The sequence below is a fragment of the Rhipicephalus sanguineus genome, chromosome 5, assembly GCF_013339695.2.
Source record: "Rhipicephalus sanguineus isolate Rsan-2018 chromosome 5, BIME_Rsan_1.4, whole genome shotgun sequence".
Classification (NCBI taxonomy): domain Eukaryota; kingdom Metazoa; phylum Arthropoda; class Arachnida; order Ixodida; family Ixodidae; genus Rhipicephalus; species Rhipicephalus sanguineus.
In genome coordinates, this window is record NC_051180.1 from 18507709 (window position 1) to 18527026 (window position 19318).

General features: G+C 49.4%; 1 protein-coding gene across 4 annotated transcripts in view; it reads left to right on the forward strand.

The window, feature by feature from the left end:
* LOC119393315 (uncharacterized) overlaps positions 1–15547 on the forward strand; it is a 41405-nt gene extending 25858 nt beyond the window's left edge. For 3 of the 4 annotated variants that reach the window (XM_049416205.1, XM_049416204.1, XM_049416207.1), the window contains exons 2-6: positions 7156–7317; positions 7877–8118; positions 8642–11171; positions 13046–13794; positions 15090–15547. In XM_049416205.1, the coding sequence (XP_049272162.1) occupies positions 7156–7317; positions 7877–8118; positions 8642–10915 (2678 nt within the window). In that variant the 3' untranslated portion in view covers positions 10916–11171; positions 13046–13794; positions 15090–15547. Of the gene's footprint in view, positions 1–5700; positions 5980–7155; positions 7318–7876; positions 8119–8641; positions 11172–13045; positions 13795–15089 lie in introns of those variants that run through there. The other variant, XM_049416206.1, reaches the window with a different exon arrangement.
* Positions 15548–19318: the final 3771 nt, after the last annotated feature.

A 19318-nucleotide genomic window follows, 5' to 3' on the forward strand; every position in this document is an offset into this window, starting at 1 on the left:
ACAGAGAAAGGGCGCGGGGCGTTCCTGAAGGAGGTGTCGCTGCTGCATTGCGAGCCTCGCGATCTCTGGATTTGTCTACGGCGCCGGCGTCGTTATCGCGATCTGCTCGCGGATCGTCGTATACTTGGCTTGTGCCGCGTGCGAAGTCGCACGATTTCCTCCTCCGCCACTCAAGCGCTCGTTTTCTGCAGCGATCGCACCGTTTGAGTGAGAAGCCACCGGTCCCTCTCTAGAAAATATCGCGTCCTGACATGTGACTTCGAAGCCTGCATGGATGGCCAGTCGTACGTATACGCAAGAAGTGTTTCGTCTGTATGTTGATCAGTTCCATTGGTTCTGTTTACGCTCGTAAGGGAGAACACCAATTCCTCGGGATGGTAGGCGTTGAAACTGTGTAGTACATTATCTATGTGTTTGGAGTCTGGATCCATTGCTAACGTTCTGTAACTTTCGTTTGCCGCATGTATACAGACTTGTATTTGCGTTGTCCCGCAACTCAAATGTTCATTGAGAAGTGTTTGCTGTCTCGATTCGATGTTATCTGTTGAATGTCGACGACGGACTGAGTGTCAGGCCTTGAAGTTAATTTGGGATCACCCAGTCTGTGCGCTTATGCATACTTATAAGTGTTCGAGGTATCGCTATTCTCATTGAGTAGCGCGTTTGCGGTGTATTCACTGCGCTACGTTGCGTGTTTTTTGAAGGAGGCCAACGTTAGACTCAATGCACCAACTTGCATGGCACTGCCCCAGCAAGTCTTTGTGCCGCTTTTCTTTGCAGTGGTTATCATGAGAGGCCAGTCCACTTCAAGAGCTATCGCTCGTCACTGTAGAGGGGCTGATAATACATAAAGCAAGTAGGATAACAAAGTTGAGCTTTGGAACCTCCGTGGTACTACAGGAACGCGATCACACTTACCGGTGCATGATGTAATCGCAAAGTGCTGGCGCGTCATGCAAAGTAGGATATTACATCATTCAAACGTGCGAGAAGAGGTTTCACTTTGCACTAGACATTTCTTTTATCTATTTGTGAGCTAGCTGTATGCCTACCTCCACGCGTCCTAAAATAGTTTCTTAACGAGCATTTTTTTTTTGTGCTTGATTATAGCTTTCGGTGATCAACGTTACTAGTCGATAACTGTTGAGGACTTTGTGCCAACATACATCGTATAGCTACGTTTGTATTTACTTGCACCTAGCGTGAATAGCACGTGAAATACCGCAAACATGATGCTTTTGTTTTTCCTTGGTACCTTTTTTTTACGATTAAGTTCGTCACGTGTCATACTTCCCTGGTAAATCAGAAATTTATCACAGCGGTTCGCTCAACGATATGAGCTACGAACGTTTCATGTTTGATTTAATGAAAAACAGAAAACTAATAACAAATGGATACGAAAATAATCAATTTAATAAACACTTCGCAAATATATAGCTCGGCGCAGTTCGTGCACTCTTTGTTGTATGTTCAGACAATTACTTTACTTTTCTTCACAAATCCTCCACAACGACCCAGTACCGCTATGGCACGTATTCCACGTAAGGTGGACTGTAGCTCGTTGATATTTTTATGCAACTGTGGTTGTTGGGAGCAGGAAGCGAGAGGAATATTCTGCTGACTACACGTGGCTGATTGCTGACACCTAAAGCTCAGCCAGCAAAGGGAAGGAGTGAAAGAGGGGGGGTCAGGGCGGTGGGTTGGAACGTAAAAGGAATACAAAGGAACATTAGAGAGAGTGAAGAGCGAGTTAAAAAGGAAAAAAATTACTTTCTTCTTTTTTTCTTTCATTTTATGGCTTATTCAGTCCGGCACAATGGTGCGTTGTGAGACATGCCTAATGTGCGAGGGAGTGGGTGACTTGCCCGGCTAACGTGGCAGCAACAAAGCTAAAGGGAACAGAATATTAACAGCAAACAGAAAGAAAGATCATATGGGGAATCGCACAGTTATGCTACAGGTTATAAAAAATATCGAAAAGTGAGTCCGGTTCGTATATACGTTTTACAATATTTTACAAATACTGTTGGCCTCGCTTCTGCCTATACATCCTGCCCGTACAAGAGCAGCAGAGGAGCAGATACTCGGCCTGCTCCAAAAGGGTAACCAGGCTACGAGGAGGTGCTCTTGATTTCTCATAGCCAGGATGTTTCTCGCTCTCTCTCTCTCTCTTTTCTTTTTCTTTTTTGCCTAAAGGAAAACACTTGAAATGCAGTTAGAAATGCTTGTATGCGAGCTACGAACATCCAAAATTACTCTCGCAATACTTCACTCACCTCAGATGGGCTCTGTAGACTATATGTAAAAAAAAAAAAAAATGATATAGGGCGTCCAAACAAAGTAATGATTTAACGTTCGCACGTGACTCGTACATGGCAGGTGAACCGGTCTTTCAATTCATGATGGTCTGTAAAACCCTCAATATTTCAGAGTCGGTAATTCTAGTTTGTGTACCCTAAATGGGTTTAATCGCACTATTCTTTTGAAACGTTCACCCTCTTGGCAAGCACGATGCGCAATGCATTCTTTTTTTCCCGAGTCAGAAATGGCGAAACGTTGGCAGGCTCTTGGCAGATGACCGCACGTGACTTCCACATTAAGATATATCTCTCCTGGACGTCCCGTTTGGAATCGCGACTTCTGATTCGCTATGTCGCGACATCGCGACAGCAAGCTTAGAGGCGCCTTGGTCTACTAATAATAACTGTCGGGGTTTTACGACCAAAAACCACGATATGATAATGAGAGACGCCGTGGTGGAGACGCCGTGGATTCGATCCCGCGACCTTCGGGTCAGCAGTCGAGCACCATAACCACTGCACTACAGCGGGGGGGGGGGGGGGGGGGGGGGGGGGGGGGACAATAATTTTTAGAAGAGGTTGAGGCTACGGAACGGCGCTTCGGTTTACAAAACAGGCGTTGTCAACGAAACCGCCCTTTTATCATGCCAGCGGCGCGCATTTGTTTCAAAAACTCTGGAGCCTACATGACCGGCTCAAAAACAAACCGGCGCCGACTCGATAGAGCTCGCTACAGTGTTATCTGGCTGAGGCCCGCATTGTCCCCGAGAGAGAGAGAGAGAGAGAGAGAATCCGTGGCATTCACTCAATATGCCTCGTCGGGCGGGAAGAAGAGAGTCCGTCCGGCTTGTGTTTTTTTTCCTGGTTGTTTTTTCCCGCATGCGGCATTCTCCGGGTCGTCGCATTCATTGCCGCCTGTAATGGATTCCCCAGGATTTAAATCCCTGCGAAAGAAGGAAGCTTGTGTGCCACACACACCGTTTCGCAGAAACCCCCTCGCTCGCCCCGTCCCTTCTGGCTTCCTCTTAACGGTGGTAGCCCTGATGGCGCTCTATGGTTCATAATGATAATTTCATACTGCGAACCACTGATGCGGAAGGGCGGCAGAATACGCGGGACAAAATATGTAAAGAACCTGCAGCTTAGTGGCGCTTACCACCACCCCATTACGAAGAAGATGCCGAAGACGGGTGTTTTGTGTCAACAGGTGTATAAATCAATGCGTCAACTAGTTGCTGCCGGCGCGGCGTAAATGGTTGTCTGATTATGTGGCATGTCCGCAAAGTGTTTGTTTGTTTGTTTGTTTGTTTGTTTGTTTGTTTGTTTGTTTGTTTGTTTGTTTGTTTGTTTGTTTGTTTGTTTGTTTGTTTGTTTGTTTGTTTGTTTGTTTGTTTGTTTGTTTGTTTGCATTTGTGACCCTCATCACCATGTTGTATTATGCTGGCCTGTACAATGGCGCAAACATCAGGTTCGCATTCTTCCTGCAGTAGTTGTTCTAATTTAACGTTGCGAATAATGAAAATTCGCCGACGTCATTCAAACATCTCAGTGCCGAGCTTTCCGAATACCCGCATCACTGGTATAACCAGGAGGACGGGGGATTCAAACCTCGCCCCTCCCGAAGTTTTTCAGTTTTGCATGTGTATATTTATATATACATAGAGCACATGCAAACACACGCACAAAAATGCCTAAATGGAAATGACCCCCCCCCCCTCCTCCCCCGAAACAAATTTCTGGCTACGGTCCCGACCCGCATGTTTCTTCTACGATTATGAGACGCGCCTCAAATGTATGTACATGGCAAAACTCGAGATCCTTTTCGACCACCTTTGATTCTTTGACGTTTAGGTCGAGCGTTATTGGACTCCGCCTCCGTCGGTGTACAGGGCGGCATAGACGGTGATGTATGCGTTCCCTCCAAGATGCCAGGTTTGTAACGCGAATCACGAGGACACGTGGGGCTGCAGTCATTGCCCACTTTGTTTTCTGCCTTGGTGCGCGAGTCGTCGGTACGTTCTCTACTGCGCAATCATTCCGTGCCTCTCCGCACGTGGCTTGTGCCAAATGTCGAAGGTCACTAGACGGGCCACGGCTGCGATAAGACCGCACTTCGCGGTTATTGTTTATCGCCGCTCGAGAGACGACTCTGCGGAGCATTCGGAGACCGCACGCACTCAAAATCTCGCTTTCCCTTCGCAACTGGTGGACAGAGCATGGGATTTTTTCACTCGTCCCAAAATCGTGCATCGTTTGAGTGTTTCGCCAGACTGTCCCCGCAAAAACAACGCGTGCGGTGTTCTTTGTTTCGCTGGTTTTCGTCAAATTACTCCTGAAATTTCAGGAAACAGCTGCCAGCTATACAACAGCTTGACATGGCAGCGCGCGGAGTGTGATGTAAGCGGTAGAGTACGGACACCATAATTGCGTGTTTTGGTGCGCGCATATAATCTGTTTCGTGAAAGCGAGGATTCTTCGTCCCGAGGAGACTGAAATAATACCGGGACACATGCGGATGCCAGGGATGCGTAAATTTATTTAGGAATCAGTAGCAGCCAGAAATTTTTCTCGGGGAGGGGAGGGGGGAAGTGGTTCTGCCATACTTTATGTACGTTCGTGCGTGCGTTTGTATGTACACATCTATGTATACACATGTAAAACTGAAAATTTTACGGGGGGGGGGGTTGAAACCCCCAACCCGCCCCTGGCTACGCCAGTGTTAAGAATCATTCCCAGCTCGCGCTTGTTAAAACAGTAAACTGCTCAGAGGAGTGCACGGCCCATGACTTCGCAACGAAAGTGACATCCTTTGATGACATGTCGTAGGCTTCGCATTGTCCCTACCATTGGCGACGCGCCGTGCTTCGGTTGCCCTCGACAGAAGCTTTTTAAACCGGAACACGTTAGCTGTCAACGGAGCGAGTGGATGTATCCTGTGGAGGATAGCCAAAACGCGCGCGATGCGGTTGCATATAACGGTTCGAGGAACAGTTCGCAAGTTTGCGTAATTAGCGCGCAATAAGCGGTTGCTTTGCTTAGTCTAACAACGGAACATAATTACGTGGCGTCGTTATGGAGAGAAACCTCGGGGCACGCGTGGAACTTGTACACATACATACCTCCTCGTACAAGGCGCGCCGTCAAGTTTTAACGAGGCGGACGCGCATTCTCTGGGCCTGTATTGGCTCGAGCCAAGTAATTCCCGGCGCGCGCCGCTGGGACTTCCCGGGAGCGGCTCCGTCACCGCTTGTCACCGACAGCTTCTCGCATACACACACGCACGCACACACACAACGCGCGCGCACGTTTATGAGAAAGTGAAAAAGGAGAAGCCTTTACGTCGAACTCCCTTTCTCCGGCGTCTCTTCGCTACATACGCACCGGCGCGGCGATCCGAGATCCAGTCAGTCCGCGAGGACGCCAGCGGTGCGAGACTTCAACGTTTTGCGGTCAACCTCGACCTCGCGGAGGACCGGTTGTGTTTGTGTGTGCGCGATCGGCGCTGTCACGCCGTTGTACGGAAACCGGCTACTGCCCGCACGTCGCGGCCTTCTGGGCGCATGTGTTCTCGTGGATGTGTGTAGTGGTGAAGGAACGCGCCGACGACACCCGATGCCCAAGGAAGCCAACATGCGTAAAATCCACTTCGTGATATATGTGCGCCACGGCATGCGCAAGCGTAAGTCTTTCTCGGCAATTCAACGGAATGTGTTGCGTTACTTGTACGTCTATAATGCAGCAACATCCGCTTTCAGGTGCCGAAAAACCCGCCTCGCCCACATGTGCGGGATCCTGATTATATGTCTATTTGGTCATTTTGATAACAAGCAAACAACACAGGAGGTAGCTTATTCGTAGGAAATGCGTCTCATGTTGGCGCTGCTGACTTGCGCTACTTGGAGAAAGCACATATTCAAATAACGCACGATTTTGTAATATGCATGACTTCGTAATATGATCTTATAGGTACGGCAAAGCAGAAAGTGAGGACTTAAGGTCTCAGCTTTACTTGTCCAGCCTCCGAGTTGTCGCGATGGAGCTTATAGAGGATGCGATGCATTTCCGATAACGTGTCCATATACCGAAAGGATGATATCATATGGTGTTTCTGAATACGAAGAGGAATAGCGTGAAATGGACTGCGATGAACGTGCAGTGCACTTCATGGTTCACAAGTTTGAGAGTTTCGAATTGGAACTTGGACTTTCTGGTACATAACCTAAGTGGAATAGCGCACACTTAGACAATGACAGAGTTTCGCTTTGCCACCGACGTTCTTAAACCTTTTATACAAGTGCTGGTGATGGCATCTCGACGCTATAAGCGAAGAAAATGCTCCCAGAATGTGCGTCTGCAAGGCAAGGAAACACATGTTTTTATGCAGCCGGTACATTCGTCCTCTGACCTCTCGGTCACGCCAAAGCCCGAAGTGCGCGGCCATTTGCTTAAGACAAAAAGAAAACAAAGAAACAAAGTGGCTAACGTAGGTTTGAGGTCACAACCTTCCTTTCGTGATCTCGCATATTCCTTTTTCATGTATGCTCAGCGAACACGCTTTCACAATGAGTGCGTGCCAAGTGAGGGAAGACCTGTAAGAGTGTTCAGATGCCAGAAGCCGTCCGAGGGGCAGCCTTAGCCGAGGGTCGAGGTCTGAATGTAAACCGAAAGGAACTCGATGCTAACGCGCGGCCCATGCCGAGGTAAACGAGCAGGAACGATAGAAACTCGGAGCACGATGCCGGCACCCGGTGTGTACGTCCCTTTCGCCGAAAACGACGCGACGTATTAATTTGTTCACGCGAAAAGGACGCTAACAAAACGTAGCCTCACGTCCGCGCTTCTCCACTCTCTGCAGCGGACATCCTAAGCGTGATGGAGAACTACCGGCAGACGACGCTGAGTCGGCTAACGGCATGGTGCCTGTGGTTCGGCCACCTCATCTTACACCCGACCAGCGCCTGGAGATCGAGCACGCTGTGGCACAAAGTGCAGCTGTTCTTCTGCTACATTCTCAGCTGTAAGTATGCGAGGCACGTCTGCGCCTCAAAAAATCACTCGTATACCCTCTTTTGGTCTGGGCAATAAATGCGTTCGGGTCTATATAATGTAAAGGCCGGCCGCGTCACTCACCTGCCTTTCAAAGCGCAGGGAGGTGGGATAGCGTACACAAGTTTAACACATTTTACCGTAACACCAAAGACGCGCAATTGCGCCAGAAAGTTCGCGCACGCACGTACGAATGAAGTCATGTCAGGTTAACGATGACGTTCTCATAGGATTTGTGATAGCCAACACTTTGCAGGTAGGGGATATCGCACTGCTTAAAGTGCAAAATCCGAGTGGGTGGGCATGCATATGCGCGCAGCGTCAACAAATTTCGGCGAAGTCGCTGCGTGCGAACGTCGAAATAGCAGTCTATTGGTGGGATTAAAATGGAACTATGGTTAGCACTGCATGCATTGTTTGCCAGTTAGTTATAGGCATATATCGTGCTCCTCATTAGAGTACTTACCGCACATTCGCGGGCAAATTAGTGACCCACTGTTTCTAACTTGCCACTGTGCTCTTTTTGGCAGCTATATTTGTGGGCTACCACGAGAAGAAGACGCTCCTCGACTGGGTCAGGAGCCGCGTGAAAAATTATCCCGTACCGGACAACTTCTCATCGGGATGGAAGGACGGCATCCTGCTGTGCGCGCTGCTCGATTCCATGTACCCAGGTTCCTGTCCTCGCTACGACCTGCTCAACGCAGACAACTGCATCAGCAACGCGCAGTTGGCCTTCTTTCTGCTGGAGAAGCACACGCCCATTAGACCGGTGAGCTGCCATCACTAGACCGCATGACCTTCAGTGGGCACGCCGCACTCATGGCCCTTTAGATCCAGCGGCTTAAAGCATTAATGAACAACTATAGAACTCTTTAGACAGGCCTTCCGCTAGAATGATTCGATTCCTGGAGATAAGCATCGCAATACGCATGGAGTCGGTGGGATGTTTACGTTCTCTTTGCCGTACCTGTAAACAGAATACCAATTCCTCAATGCTGTCATGACAGCAGCAAGCGTCATGAAGCCAGAAAGATTCAGCGACAGCAGTGTGTAGCCTTCAAGGCATGTGAGCTATTTCACGTAGGCTTATAAATATCAAAGCTACTTGCAAGGATAACGATTCACCTGGATACAGACGCTTTGTACAGGATTGTGCATTGTTGACAAATAAAGTATATGTATTGACAGTGATCAAGTGAGCACTCAATGCACGCCCTTAGACGCAAACTTTGATCACGCTTGTTTAACTGTTTCGCACTTGCTCATGGGATATGTTACTCTCCTCTCGACAGGAAATCACCGCGGAGGAGCTTGCCGAAGGCAACCCGAGCATTGAAAAAGCTGTGCGCGCCATTGTTTCCCGGCTGAAGGTGATCTCCGCCAAGGCTCAGCTGCAGCAGGCGCTGGGCAAGCGACCTTCCATAAAAGATGACGGCGGCGACGACTCTAGCAGCCTGGTGGCACGGAAGAACTGCTTCGCCAAGGGCATGGGCCTCATCCTCGCCGTGCGGGGACGCAAGGCCAGCTTCAACGTGTTCACCAAGTCCACCAGCAACTTCTGCATCGTTGTCGAGATCCGTGGCCCCGACAACACAGTCTGCAAGGAAATCATCACCAACAAATCGCCGCGACGTAAGGTCACCGCGAGCAGCCGCGAGGCCGACAAAAGTGCACCTGATGGAGCTGGTCAGGACGACAAGAAAATCCTGATTGAGTACGACATCCAGCCGGGTCTGGTGGCCGTCAAGTACACGCCCCTTCTCAAAGGCAAGCACCAGTTGAGTATCATCTGGCACGGACAGCACCTAGCTGGAAGCCCGTTCACGGTGAACGTGGACGACTCTACCGACTACGCGGACGAGTTGCTTCTCCAGCGGCAGGACTCGGCCGATTCGCAGAGCTCCGACAAAGATTACCCCGCTCCAGCGAGCCCCACATCGGCGGCGCAGCTCAAAGGAAAGGTCAAAAGGCGCCGTGTCCTGCGCAGGATCGTCAACGTTAACGGCCAGGACATCGTGATCGAAGGAGACGACAAGGACAAGCTTTTTGAAGTCCTCCGGTCCTTGTCGTCCAACGTGTTCAGGCAGAACGGAAGCGACTATAGCTCTGGACGCGAGAAGCGCACCATTACGTCAGCCGACGGTACGCGAGTAGCCAAGCCTTTCTTTTCACCCCTGAGCAGTCCGGAGTCGTCCCCAGACACCTACAGCTGCGTGGATTACGGCAGCAAGTCCCTGTGGGAGCGGTCCAAGCACGTTCCTTCTAAGCTCGCGATGCCGGAGATTATCGTCTCCTCGTGTAGCCCGCATGCGAGCGAAGAAGAGCGCACTCCGGAGGTTGTCGCCGATGCTTCGGCTGAACGGCGTTGTCCAGATGGACTCGGCGGAAGAGCATGCCCGAATGTTTCATTAAGTGGCAGAGCTTCTCCGTGTGGAACAGTGTCCCCGAGTGGAACCATCACACCGAGCGGAAGAGTGTCCCCCAGTGGGACCATCACTCCCAGCGGGAGGGTGTCGCCCTGCGGGAGGACTTCCCCGAGCACATTTCCCGAGGTCAGCGAGCTAGACGAGCTCTCTTCCGGCTCACTGAACTCTTCAAGCGGAGGAAGCAGTGCTGCGCGTGCACTCTTTGTGAGCGACATGTTGCATCAAGAGACAGCGGTGTCCTACACTGAGACATCGCACGAGCTGGAGGCAGCCACACATCTGCCCTCATTGGGCGAAGGCGGCGATGTAACCTTCGTCGGAGCGGAGTCGCCTGTACTGAACGATGACCTTCCGGACTGCACCGGGCACAAGCAGCTGGAAAGAACCTTATCAATCATATCAGAAGAGAGCGACAAGCCGCCATCCGATCAAATGGAGCCGCCAGAATCGGTGGATGTCGCGGACAAGTTCGACACCCCGCCTTCGTACGAATATGCCGCTGAGGAAGCAGACGATGACCCCGAGCCTAGTCAGCAGCAGCCTGACGAGGATGCCTTCGGCAGCCGTCCTGTTCCTTCTGAAAGGCACAGCCGAATGTCAGTTCTCGAAAGAGCGAGATCACTCGAAAGTGCGTTTCCTCAACAGTCTACCATACAGAGGCACTTATCTCAGTACGACGTGTCGTCGTCTCAGCAAGCTCCGTTGTCGAAACTAGACGAGTTATACCTCGACACAGTGAAGCTAAAGCAATTCTTCACCGAAAACTTCAAGAAGACAATACAGACAAGCAGCACTACACACACCTTCACCTCATCAAGCGATCGCGACGAGTTCTTGTCTGTGAGGGACATGGTCAAAGTGTGGGAACATCGGCAAAGCCCGAGCCAGTGCGGTAGCCCGGAGCAGGTCAGCCTACGCGGCGACGCCAGCAACGGACGACAGGGCGTCGACAGAAGGTTTAGAGTAACACAGGTCGCAGCTTCCAGTAAGGAGAACGAACCGGATTTAGTCAAAGACGCTATTCTACCACAAGCCGCGCGTCGTCAGGCCTCTGTGGACGGTGGCGTCGGGTCCAGCGGTCAGTCGTCAGAAGACAAAGGTACGCGCGGGATAGATAAGTCGCCGTCGTCGTCATGTTGACTCTGTTGTCCCACGGTGCAATGTGCAGTGACATAATGTTCGTGTACCTGTGTGTTCTGTGTGTTGGTACTCAAGTTTTCTCGTGCCAACGTTGTAACTGTCGTCTCGGTGTCTTTTCGTCTGTGTTCGCTAAGCAGAGAACTCCCGCCTCATTGAACGGGCTGTGCATTTATCTAAGTCAAGAAGAGAAGACAAATGAGACCACAACGTCGCTTGCTGCCCGTAGGTGTGTGATTGTCCGCCACTTCCTGGCAAGGTACGTTCGTTATTCCGTCCTGTGATTAGTTCTGTTCTGTTAGGTTAATTGTATTGTTAAGCTTTGTTTTGCTAATTGTGCTCTGCTAACTGAATCATGTGTACAGACGTGCATGTTGGTTACCTAATGTGTCAAAGCGGTTGCGTAACAGCCCTGAATTACGACACTGAGCCAGGCCCGTAGTCAGGAATTTTTTTCGCGGGGGGGGGGGGGGCACTTGCTGAAAAACCTTGACTATTTGAGAAAAACTCCTATTTGCCCCCCCCCCCCCCCCCCCCCCTTTGGCTACGGGCCTGCACTGAGCGTTTGCCCGGAGAGTATGGTTCGAGCAAGCAAGTTACACGTGTGATCAAAATTCGTTACTCGTTGCTTTGTTTGTACTTCGTCTCGCGGTGAAGGCACGTGGCTTACTATATGTTCGTTTCTTCGACGCAATTGATACTGCTAGGCGAACAGACGGGAAATATTACATATAGATTGCGGTTGGATCGCTTTGTCGCAGACGCATATACAGAACTCGGTGCGCACATAGCCCATCGTGATGTGGCAATGACAGCAGCGAACGGCGCACTGTTCTCCATATGGAAACGTCAGACGGTGACGCACTCACTGATTACCTTCTCGGTTGCGCTGTTATGAGCTGCGTCTCCGAAGTCGTAAATGTGACGGAGACCGCCTGCGCGCATCTCAAGCAAGACGACGATCCCTTGACAATAATTGAGGAAGGGCCCCTCAGACGCTTTCAGCACGCCGAGTGCGATCGCTTTTTCTTACGTTAACGACGTTCCCCGCGACTGAACCGCTTCGGTTCGTGCGGACTTACGTAGGCCTCCTGCACCACTGATGTCACTGGGATCTGTGTGACGCCTGCCGTAGGGTTTCGCAACTCTCTCGCAAGCCATTTACACGTGTTCAAATAGGATATGCAAAACGCTCGTAGCGCAATACGTATATACGCGACGACAGTACTGCGGCATCTCGCTGCGCTGATTTGCCTGCATGTACTATAGTGACAACAGCCTACGTTGATTATTAGAGACAGTGAAACAGCTATAGATATCAAACACGGAATGAAAACACAGCCGTATAAGCGAGAATGGGACTTTGTGTGCACCCCTGTCGAGTAGGCACAAAGAAATTGCATATCGTAATCTGCGCTCTAGCGACGGGTCAACTCGCGCTCTAAATCTCGTTCTCATGTTTCCTTACAACTTATTAGTATCCCGATAGTGAGCAGAATATACAGACAAATATAACTCGCTAACATTCTCGTAGAGCAACACAGCACGTGTCTGCCTAGTGAAAGGCAGAATAACCTCGAAGGATCGCGCGACTGCGTATGACCGCTGGCCTTGCGAATTATATGAAAAGCGAAGCGTATGACTCACACAATTTGAATGTCACAGACTCGCAGTAGTTACTTCAAATGCCAAAGTCCCGACCATATAAGGCGCTGTCACCAGGCGCGTAGCCAGAAATTTTTTTCGAGGGGAGGGGGGGGGGATGTTCAACCATACTTTACGTTTGTGTGCGTGTATATATACGCAAGCAAAATTGACAATTTTCAGGGGGGGGAGCGGTTGAACCCCCCAACCTCCCCCTTCCCCCGGGCTACGCCCCTGGTTGTCACCTAGTTCTATATGCCCATGTGTCCGTGCATTAGTGTTTATCTGCAGAAGCGCTGTGCTCGACTGCATCCAAGTTGTACTATATACGCAGCGTCACACGTCACTGCAACCGAATTGGTCTTATCTGAAATCTGTTGTTGATGGTGCAAGGTTGCAGCATGGGTGTTATTACCGCTTTACGCTCTGAAAAAAAAACTGGCTCCGACTTACCGATACGTTGCTCTCTGGCCTTCCTCACTTGTGCAGGGACGACCACATCAAGTGACCTAGCGCTATCCAACAAGCGGCAGCGCAGATGCAACACCCAGGACACCCTCCGGCTTCCCGACGATCTCCACGGCAACACGCGTCGTCCACCAAAGGAGCTGGACAGTTCAATGGTCCAGTGCGGCTCCGACGAGAGAGACCGAGGTTCTGCCATCGTCCGTTGCGGCATTAACAGCACCAGTAGCAGCACCGCACACTCCACGATGCGACCAGTCAGCCCGACGCAAGTCGCCTTGCGAAAGCGGGATGCCGACTCTCGCAACAACCACCCACGACAACGCGAGCCTTACCAGAAATATTCGTACGAATTTTGGTTTGGCCACTACAATAGCGAAGAAGGGGTCGAGGGGTGCAGCCGCGGCACCGAGGGCGCCGACCGAGCTCGTCAGACGAGGAGGCATCCTTCGATGGCAGCAAGACGCCGGTCTGACGAAGACGTTTCCGAAGACGACGATGTCGAATCCGAAGACGGCAGCTGTGGCTGTTCCTCGTGCGACTATGGTTCGGAATTCATCGACGACGCATTGCACGACTGTTCCCTGATCATGGACTCCTACGCCTCGTTCGAGCTTGTCAAGTCTTCGAGCGACGTGGTGGGCGGCCTCTACTACAACGTCAGGGAGCGAGACGACGAGCTGTTCGCCGAGCCGACTTCTCGACCCGAGAAGTGCGTGGCTTCAGGCGCACGGCTCTACTTCGGACAAGTCGGCGCCGAAAACCACTTCCAGGTGCGTGGTGTTTTCTTGGAAATGGAATCGTAAAAATGCGCGCGACGGTTTAGTGCCTATACCGTTTTAAACGCTTTCCTATACGTCACCATTCACTCAATTCTACGTTAGTTCAGACTATCTGCAATTGTGACGTTATGTCGATGGTTCCTCAGAAGCACTTAGCGAAATATTGACAAGTCAGCTGGACAAAGCCTCGTCAACAGTTCAGTCCATGTTTTATAATGTTTAGCTTTTTCTACTGAAGCAGCGCTTGCCACTCGCCACTTTGCCCGAGTATGTCCGTAAAGTCATGGTCCACTTTAGACCGGTCACAGGAAAGCAACAAAACGAGAGAAATGTGACCTCTTCATAAAATGAAAGGAAAGCTTTCGAAGTTTCCATAGTATGATGCGCAAGGGTGTGCGCAAAGATGTGATGACGCAGCACCACGAACTGCGCAGCAGCGGATCAGCCCATGCTCAATCCAGTAGAGATGTGGACGGTACACCAGACGGCCTCAACCGTGCGTGGGAATAACTTTTATATCGTTTAGATGCGTGTAGGGGACCAAATTGAAGCCACATTGAACTGTGCTAAACAGCTATGAAACTTAGACGTTTTCCTTTTATTCGGTGAATATTTCACATTTCTATCTTGTCTCAACGTAAAGCAAGCGGTGCGAGCACAGCACTTCAAAGAATATACGAGCCGTCTACTTCTGTCTGTCGAGATAGCGCTTGCGACCGCGTCGTTATTATCAAAGTGCACAGTTGCTGCTCGCATCTCTAGCGACGCAGCCCGCACCCCCACCGGCGCCCCTTCATGCTCCTTCGCCCGAAGAAAGACGGGCAGGGCGTTTCCTCTCCGGTTGAGGAGCCATCGACGGCAGGCCTCGCACGCGAGGCGACGTTGTCGCATGCGCCCTTCGTGCGACGGAGATGGCTGGTTCGTTTCATCTCTGCTTCAGCCGCGTTCGTCCCCAGCGCGTAGAAGATACGATGCGCGGGGCGAAGTTATCGATATGAACTTTATATGGAACATGACGGCGACGGCAATGACCCGCCGAGGGTGTCAATATAATTGCTATCGCAATGAAATGAAACGGAAGAAAGTGATTGAGGGTGACGACTCTCTGCCAAATGGATATGCGATAATTTCCAAAGAAGAAACGATGCAAATGTGTGCGGGCGCACGCACTAGTTTGCATATAGTTTCATTATTCCCGACCCTCTTTGCAGGAAATGACACTGCTACTATTCCCGGAAAAGGCTATTACCACGTATATTTATATTGCTGTCGTTCTCTATTTGCAGGTCTGCACGAAGGATGCCGGCAAGGGACCCCTCGCGGTCAGTGTGCTCGGTCCCAACGCCGACTCCGTCATAAATGTTTCGGTCACTTACTGCGGCCAGGACAAGTATACAGTCATGTACAAAGTCATCGAGCCAGGATACTATATCATCCACATCAAGTGGGCCGAGTGGCCCATACCAGACAGTCCAGTGATGTGCGAAGTGACTGCGTGAGCCCATGGCGCGCACCGGACGCTTTCGGAACAGCAGAGACGCAGCGAGCACTGGTCAACGCCGCAGTATTTCTCAGAGAACTGCTTTACAAGAATGTGTACATGCGCCGTTTGGGTCTACTACGTTCATCGTGCAGCGAAAGAGTTGCTTGTGCAGTGTACAGAAACTCACGATCACGAAACTAATTTATTGCGAGTCACTCGCACACATCACTTCACATCCATCATTGATAAATAAAGCATTCACAGTATGTTTTTAATGCATACTGACTGGCTGATTTCAAAGCTTCTGGTGTCACTGTGACGCTCTTTTGCGGAGTGGGATAAGAGGGAATACACAGCAGAGGCTGTGGGCTCGGTGGCGTCATTCACAGAAGTACACAAAATGCGTACAAAATATTTGGACCAATAGATGAAAGGTTGGCCTGAATCGAGGCTCTTACCTGCTGCTCATCATTAGCAGCAGGGATGAGGAATGCGAGGAGGAATGCGAGTCCCGAGGGGAGGAGGAATGCGAGTCCCGAGGCGCAACCAGGTTTCTTTCCTTGACCCCTCCCCCGAATTTTTTTAAAAGTTTAATGACACACACACACACACATGTGGTCGACATCCCCCTCCTCTTCCATCGAAATAAAATCCTGGCTACGTTCCTGTCCTGACGAGTAGGGAAGTAGCATGAATGAACAGCGAAGGCTCTTCAAAGCACGCCGACGCGACGAGGTCCCAGCCTCGAAGCACTGAACGATACAGGTGGCGCAATGCAGACGTAAAGAGCAGGGGCGTAGCCAGAAATTTTTTCCAGGCGGGGTTCAACCACCCCAGGTGTATGTCCTTGCACTTGGATATATACATACGCATGCAAAACTGAAAAAAAAAATTTTTTTTAGGGAGTGGGGGTTAGAACCCCTCCCCAGCTACGCCAGTGATAACGACTATACATACAGTACGCTGTGGTCTCTTCTGAAGCGTCGTCGTCCCACCTTGCATACACCACGCAGCGGTACACCACAAAAGGTGCGCTTTCTCACCAGCGCCAATCAGGTGAATATGAAGCGCGCTAGTGACGTATCACTGCACGGCAGGTGCGTGGTGTGGTCGCGGCTTTCAAGAGAAGCTGTCAGTGCTGCACATAATTTGAGGCCATCCCACTGTACCTGCGGGGGATATTCTCAAGCACACTTGGGGATACTGTCAATCAGAATCGGTCGGCTTGATTAGGACGTCCGACGTGCAATCCATCTAGTGGCCCGCCTCTCTCATGCCGCTACGAATGCCCGGAAGTGATTTTCGCCATTTTACGTGCGTCATTCGTATCGGCGAGTAACCGGTATACAGTGATAACAGCGGGGCGACTGCGTGCAGCGAGTGAGTCAACGGCCTTATGGGCGAAAACAATCGGACAAGTAAAGCACCTTGGCAAGGCATTTCACACCGAATACGAGCAGTCTTATTCATATGGGCGGGGCGGTAATCCTGCGTTAGTTGAGCCGGTATATTTCCGGAGGTGCTATTCCCGACGCTGTCCACAGTGGCGTAGCCAGGAGGGGAGTGGGGTTCAAACTCCCTACCCCCGAAAATTTTTAATTTAGCATGTGTGTGCATGCGTGCACGCATACAAACGCACGCACGAACACAAAGTATGATTGACCCCCGCTCTCCCCCGAAAAAAATTTCTGGCCCTACCAGCAAAATTTGCTTGGCCCAAGCATGGTAAATCATCAGTGGCCAAGCTGTCCATGAATGGAAAGTTATTGGAGGCCAAGCAAAATATGAGCTTGGCAGTTGTAACAAGCCTACCATTGGCCAAGCAAAGGAAGGCCGTGCTTGGCAAATCATTGGAAACACCTCTTGCCATGGTTGGCACTGTAGTGGAACACCATGCAATAACCAAGCATGTTCTAGATATGGAGGCCAAGCATTTTGGCCAATGTAATTTCTGGCACATTTTTTGTAGTTTTTTGTCTGGGATAAAATTTGATGCCCAGCTACTTTTTTCTACATTTTTTCTGTACCCCCCCACCCCCCAAACAAGTCACAAGGCAAATATTTCTGGTGCTTCAGGTTTATTTTACACTGAATATATACAAGGCAATACGCCATTTTTATATTCCTTCCTGAACTCTTGCGATTATAAAGTGTTGCTTGGGCTTCTGTTGGAGTCTTTCATCAAGGTGGCACGCCGTCTTTGCATAAGTGCACCTTCTTGATCCACAGCGAACATGAGCCACCTTTTTGTTATGTCCGAAACAGCTGCGTCAGTTGTGTTGAACAGGGTACGTCTGGCACCTGTGAAATACAAGGAGACAAAAAATCATGAGCTTCTTTTTAAAAAGTCATTTCTGAGGCTTTCAACAATTTTCAACACATAGCGGGAACATTTGTTGGAAGGCTAATCGGTTATGCATGATTATGAAGATCAGAACACATGCACGGACAGGAAGAGTTGATTGGACAGCATAATACATATTTTTTTTTTCACTTTCAACTACAAGTTTATTAATGGAGTACCTTGCGTAGTTTTGTGAGAACCCCATCAATATGAAACAAAAGATGAAGAAATACAACAAAAAAATGTCCCACTCAATCTTCTATTCTGGCACCCTCTTCCAGAACAACATATATACAACATATATTCTTTCAAATTATAAAAGATCATACTTTTTTTGCTGATAGCACTATGGAAGGAGCATTGGCGCACGAGCACTCTATTATGCCCTTGTTTTCTTCCTGTACGTATGTCCTTTGAGATTTATGAACGTTGCTGGGATAGTCGATGTACCATAATGTTGTAGTTGCCGGGTAGCTTCTGTTGAGTCCTGCTGCTTAGCAGTGCTGCTGACTGTTAAACAAAGAAATTGGTTATGTGCTCTGGTTCTCGGCTCCTAAAAATAGGAACGCCAATAAAACAGTAAATAAGACGATAAAACACTGCACTGGAGAAGCACCTTGGTAGTAGTGAAACTGTTTGTTTCAATGCTGATTCTTGCTCCTGATGGCACAAGTTGGCAGTATTCATGAAGGCAGCATATATAAACTCTGAAAAATTTGTATCAGTTGGACAAGTTTCCAAACAAACATCAGTAATACAGTATACTGGTAGCGGTGAAGCATTTTATAAACAACTACGAACAAAATATCACAACATGGTGAAGTCTACATAATACTGAACCTCATAATGAGAATGTTGTCCTGCCAGAGCAGGAGAGAAAACTAGAATTTGTTTTGTATTGACACTTACCAAGGAGAAACAGCAGCACATTTGCCAGGCTTTTAAATGCTAATTTGTTCTCAGAAACCCAGCTGTACTTCTGTATGACCATTTTAGATACAATGAGCTGGAGCTCCCTGTGCATGGCGTCTTTAGCACTGCTGCCATCTTCTAGGGAGAAATAGCTGATCTGTAATAAAAAAGCAATAAATAAATTACCAAGTTTATTAAAGATGTGTTACACATGTTTTAAAGCTTGGAAAGAACTCTTATTATATTCAGAGGTTGTGGTGCCAACAGAAAGATAACTTTGCAGTGATAAAACAGCATTATTTCATCATTTGAAATATTCATTATACATTCTACGCGTTACTTGTGTGGACTGACAAAAGCTATGCCTTCATGGTGGAAAATTGTGATAGCTGAAATTTCATCATGACATTATTTTAAAGATGGATTCCACTAAAGTAGAAAAAAAATGCCAATAAATCTCATTGCGTCAAGCAGGGCGGCTGCCCGATGCCCCTTTGACAAGGCACGAAATGACGTACGTAAATGAAAAAAAAATACACCTGTGGTTGAATTTGCAAGGCAGAAGATCCCACGACTTCCTTGCATTCAACTGCACCAGCCTTCACATCTAATTCGCCTTGGAAATATGATCACATGCACAAGTTTATAATTCCTTATTAATTAATAAGGCGCTGGCATCGACTCTAGATCGCATGGCGCGTCAGCATGACAATGTGGCAACGCGAGGCACTCCTTCAGAAACGAACGAGAAATCGCCGCGCACGCCGACCACACGC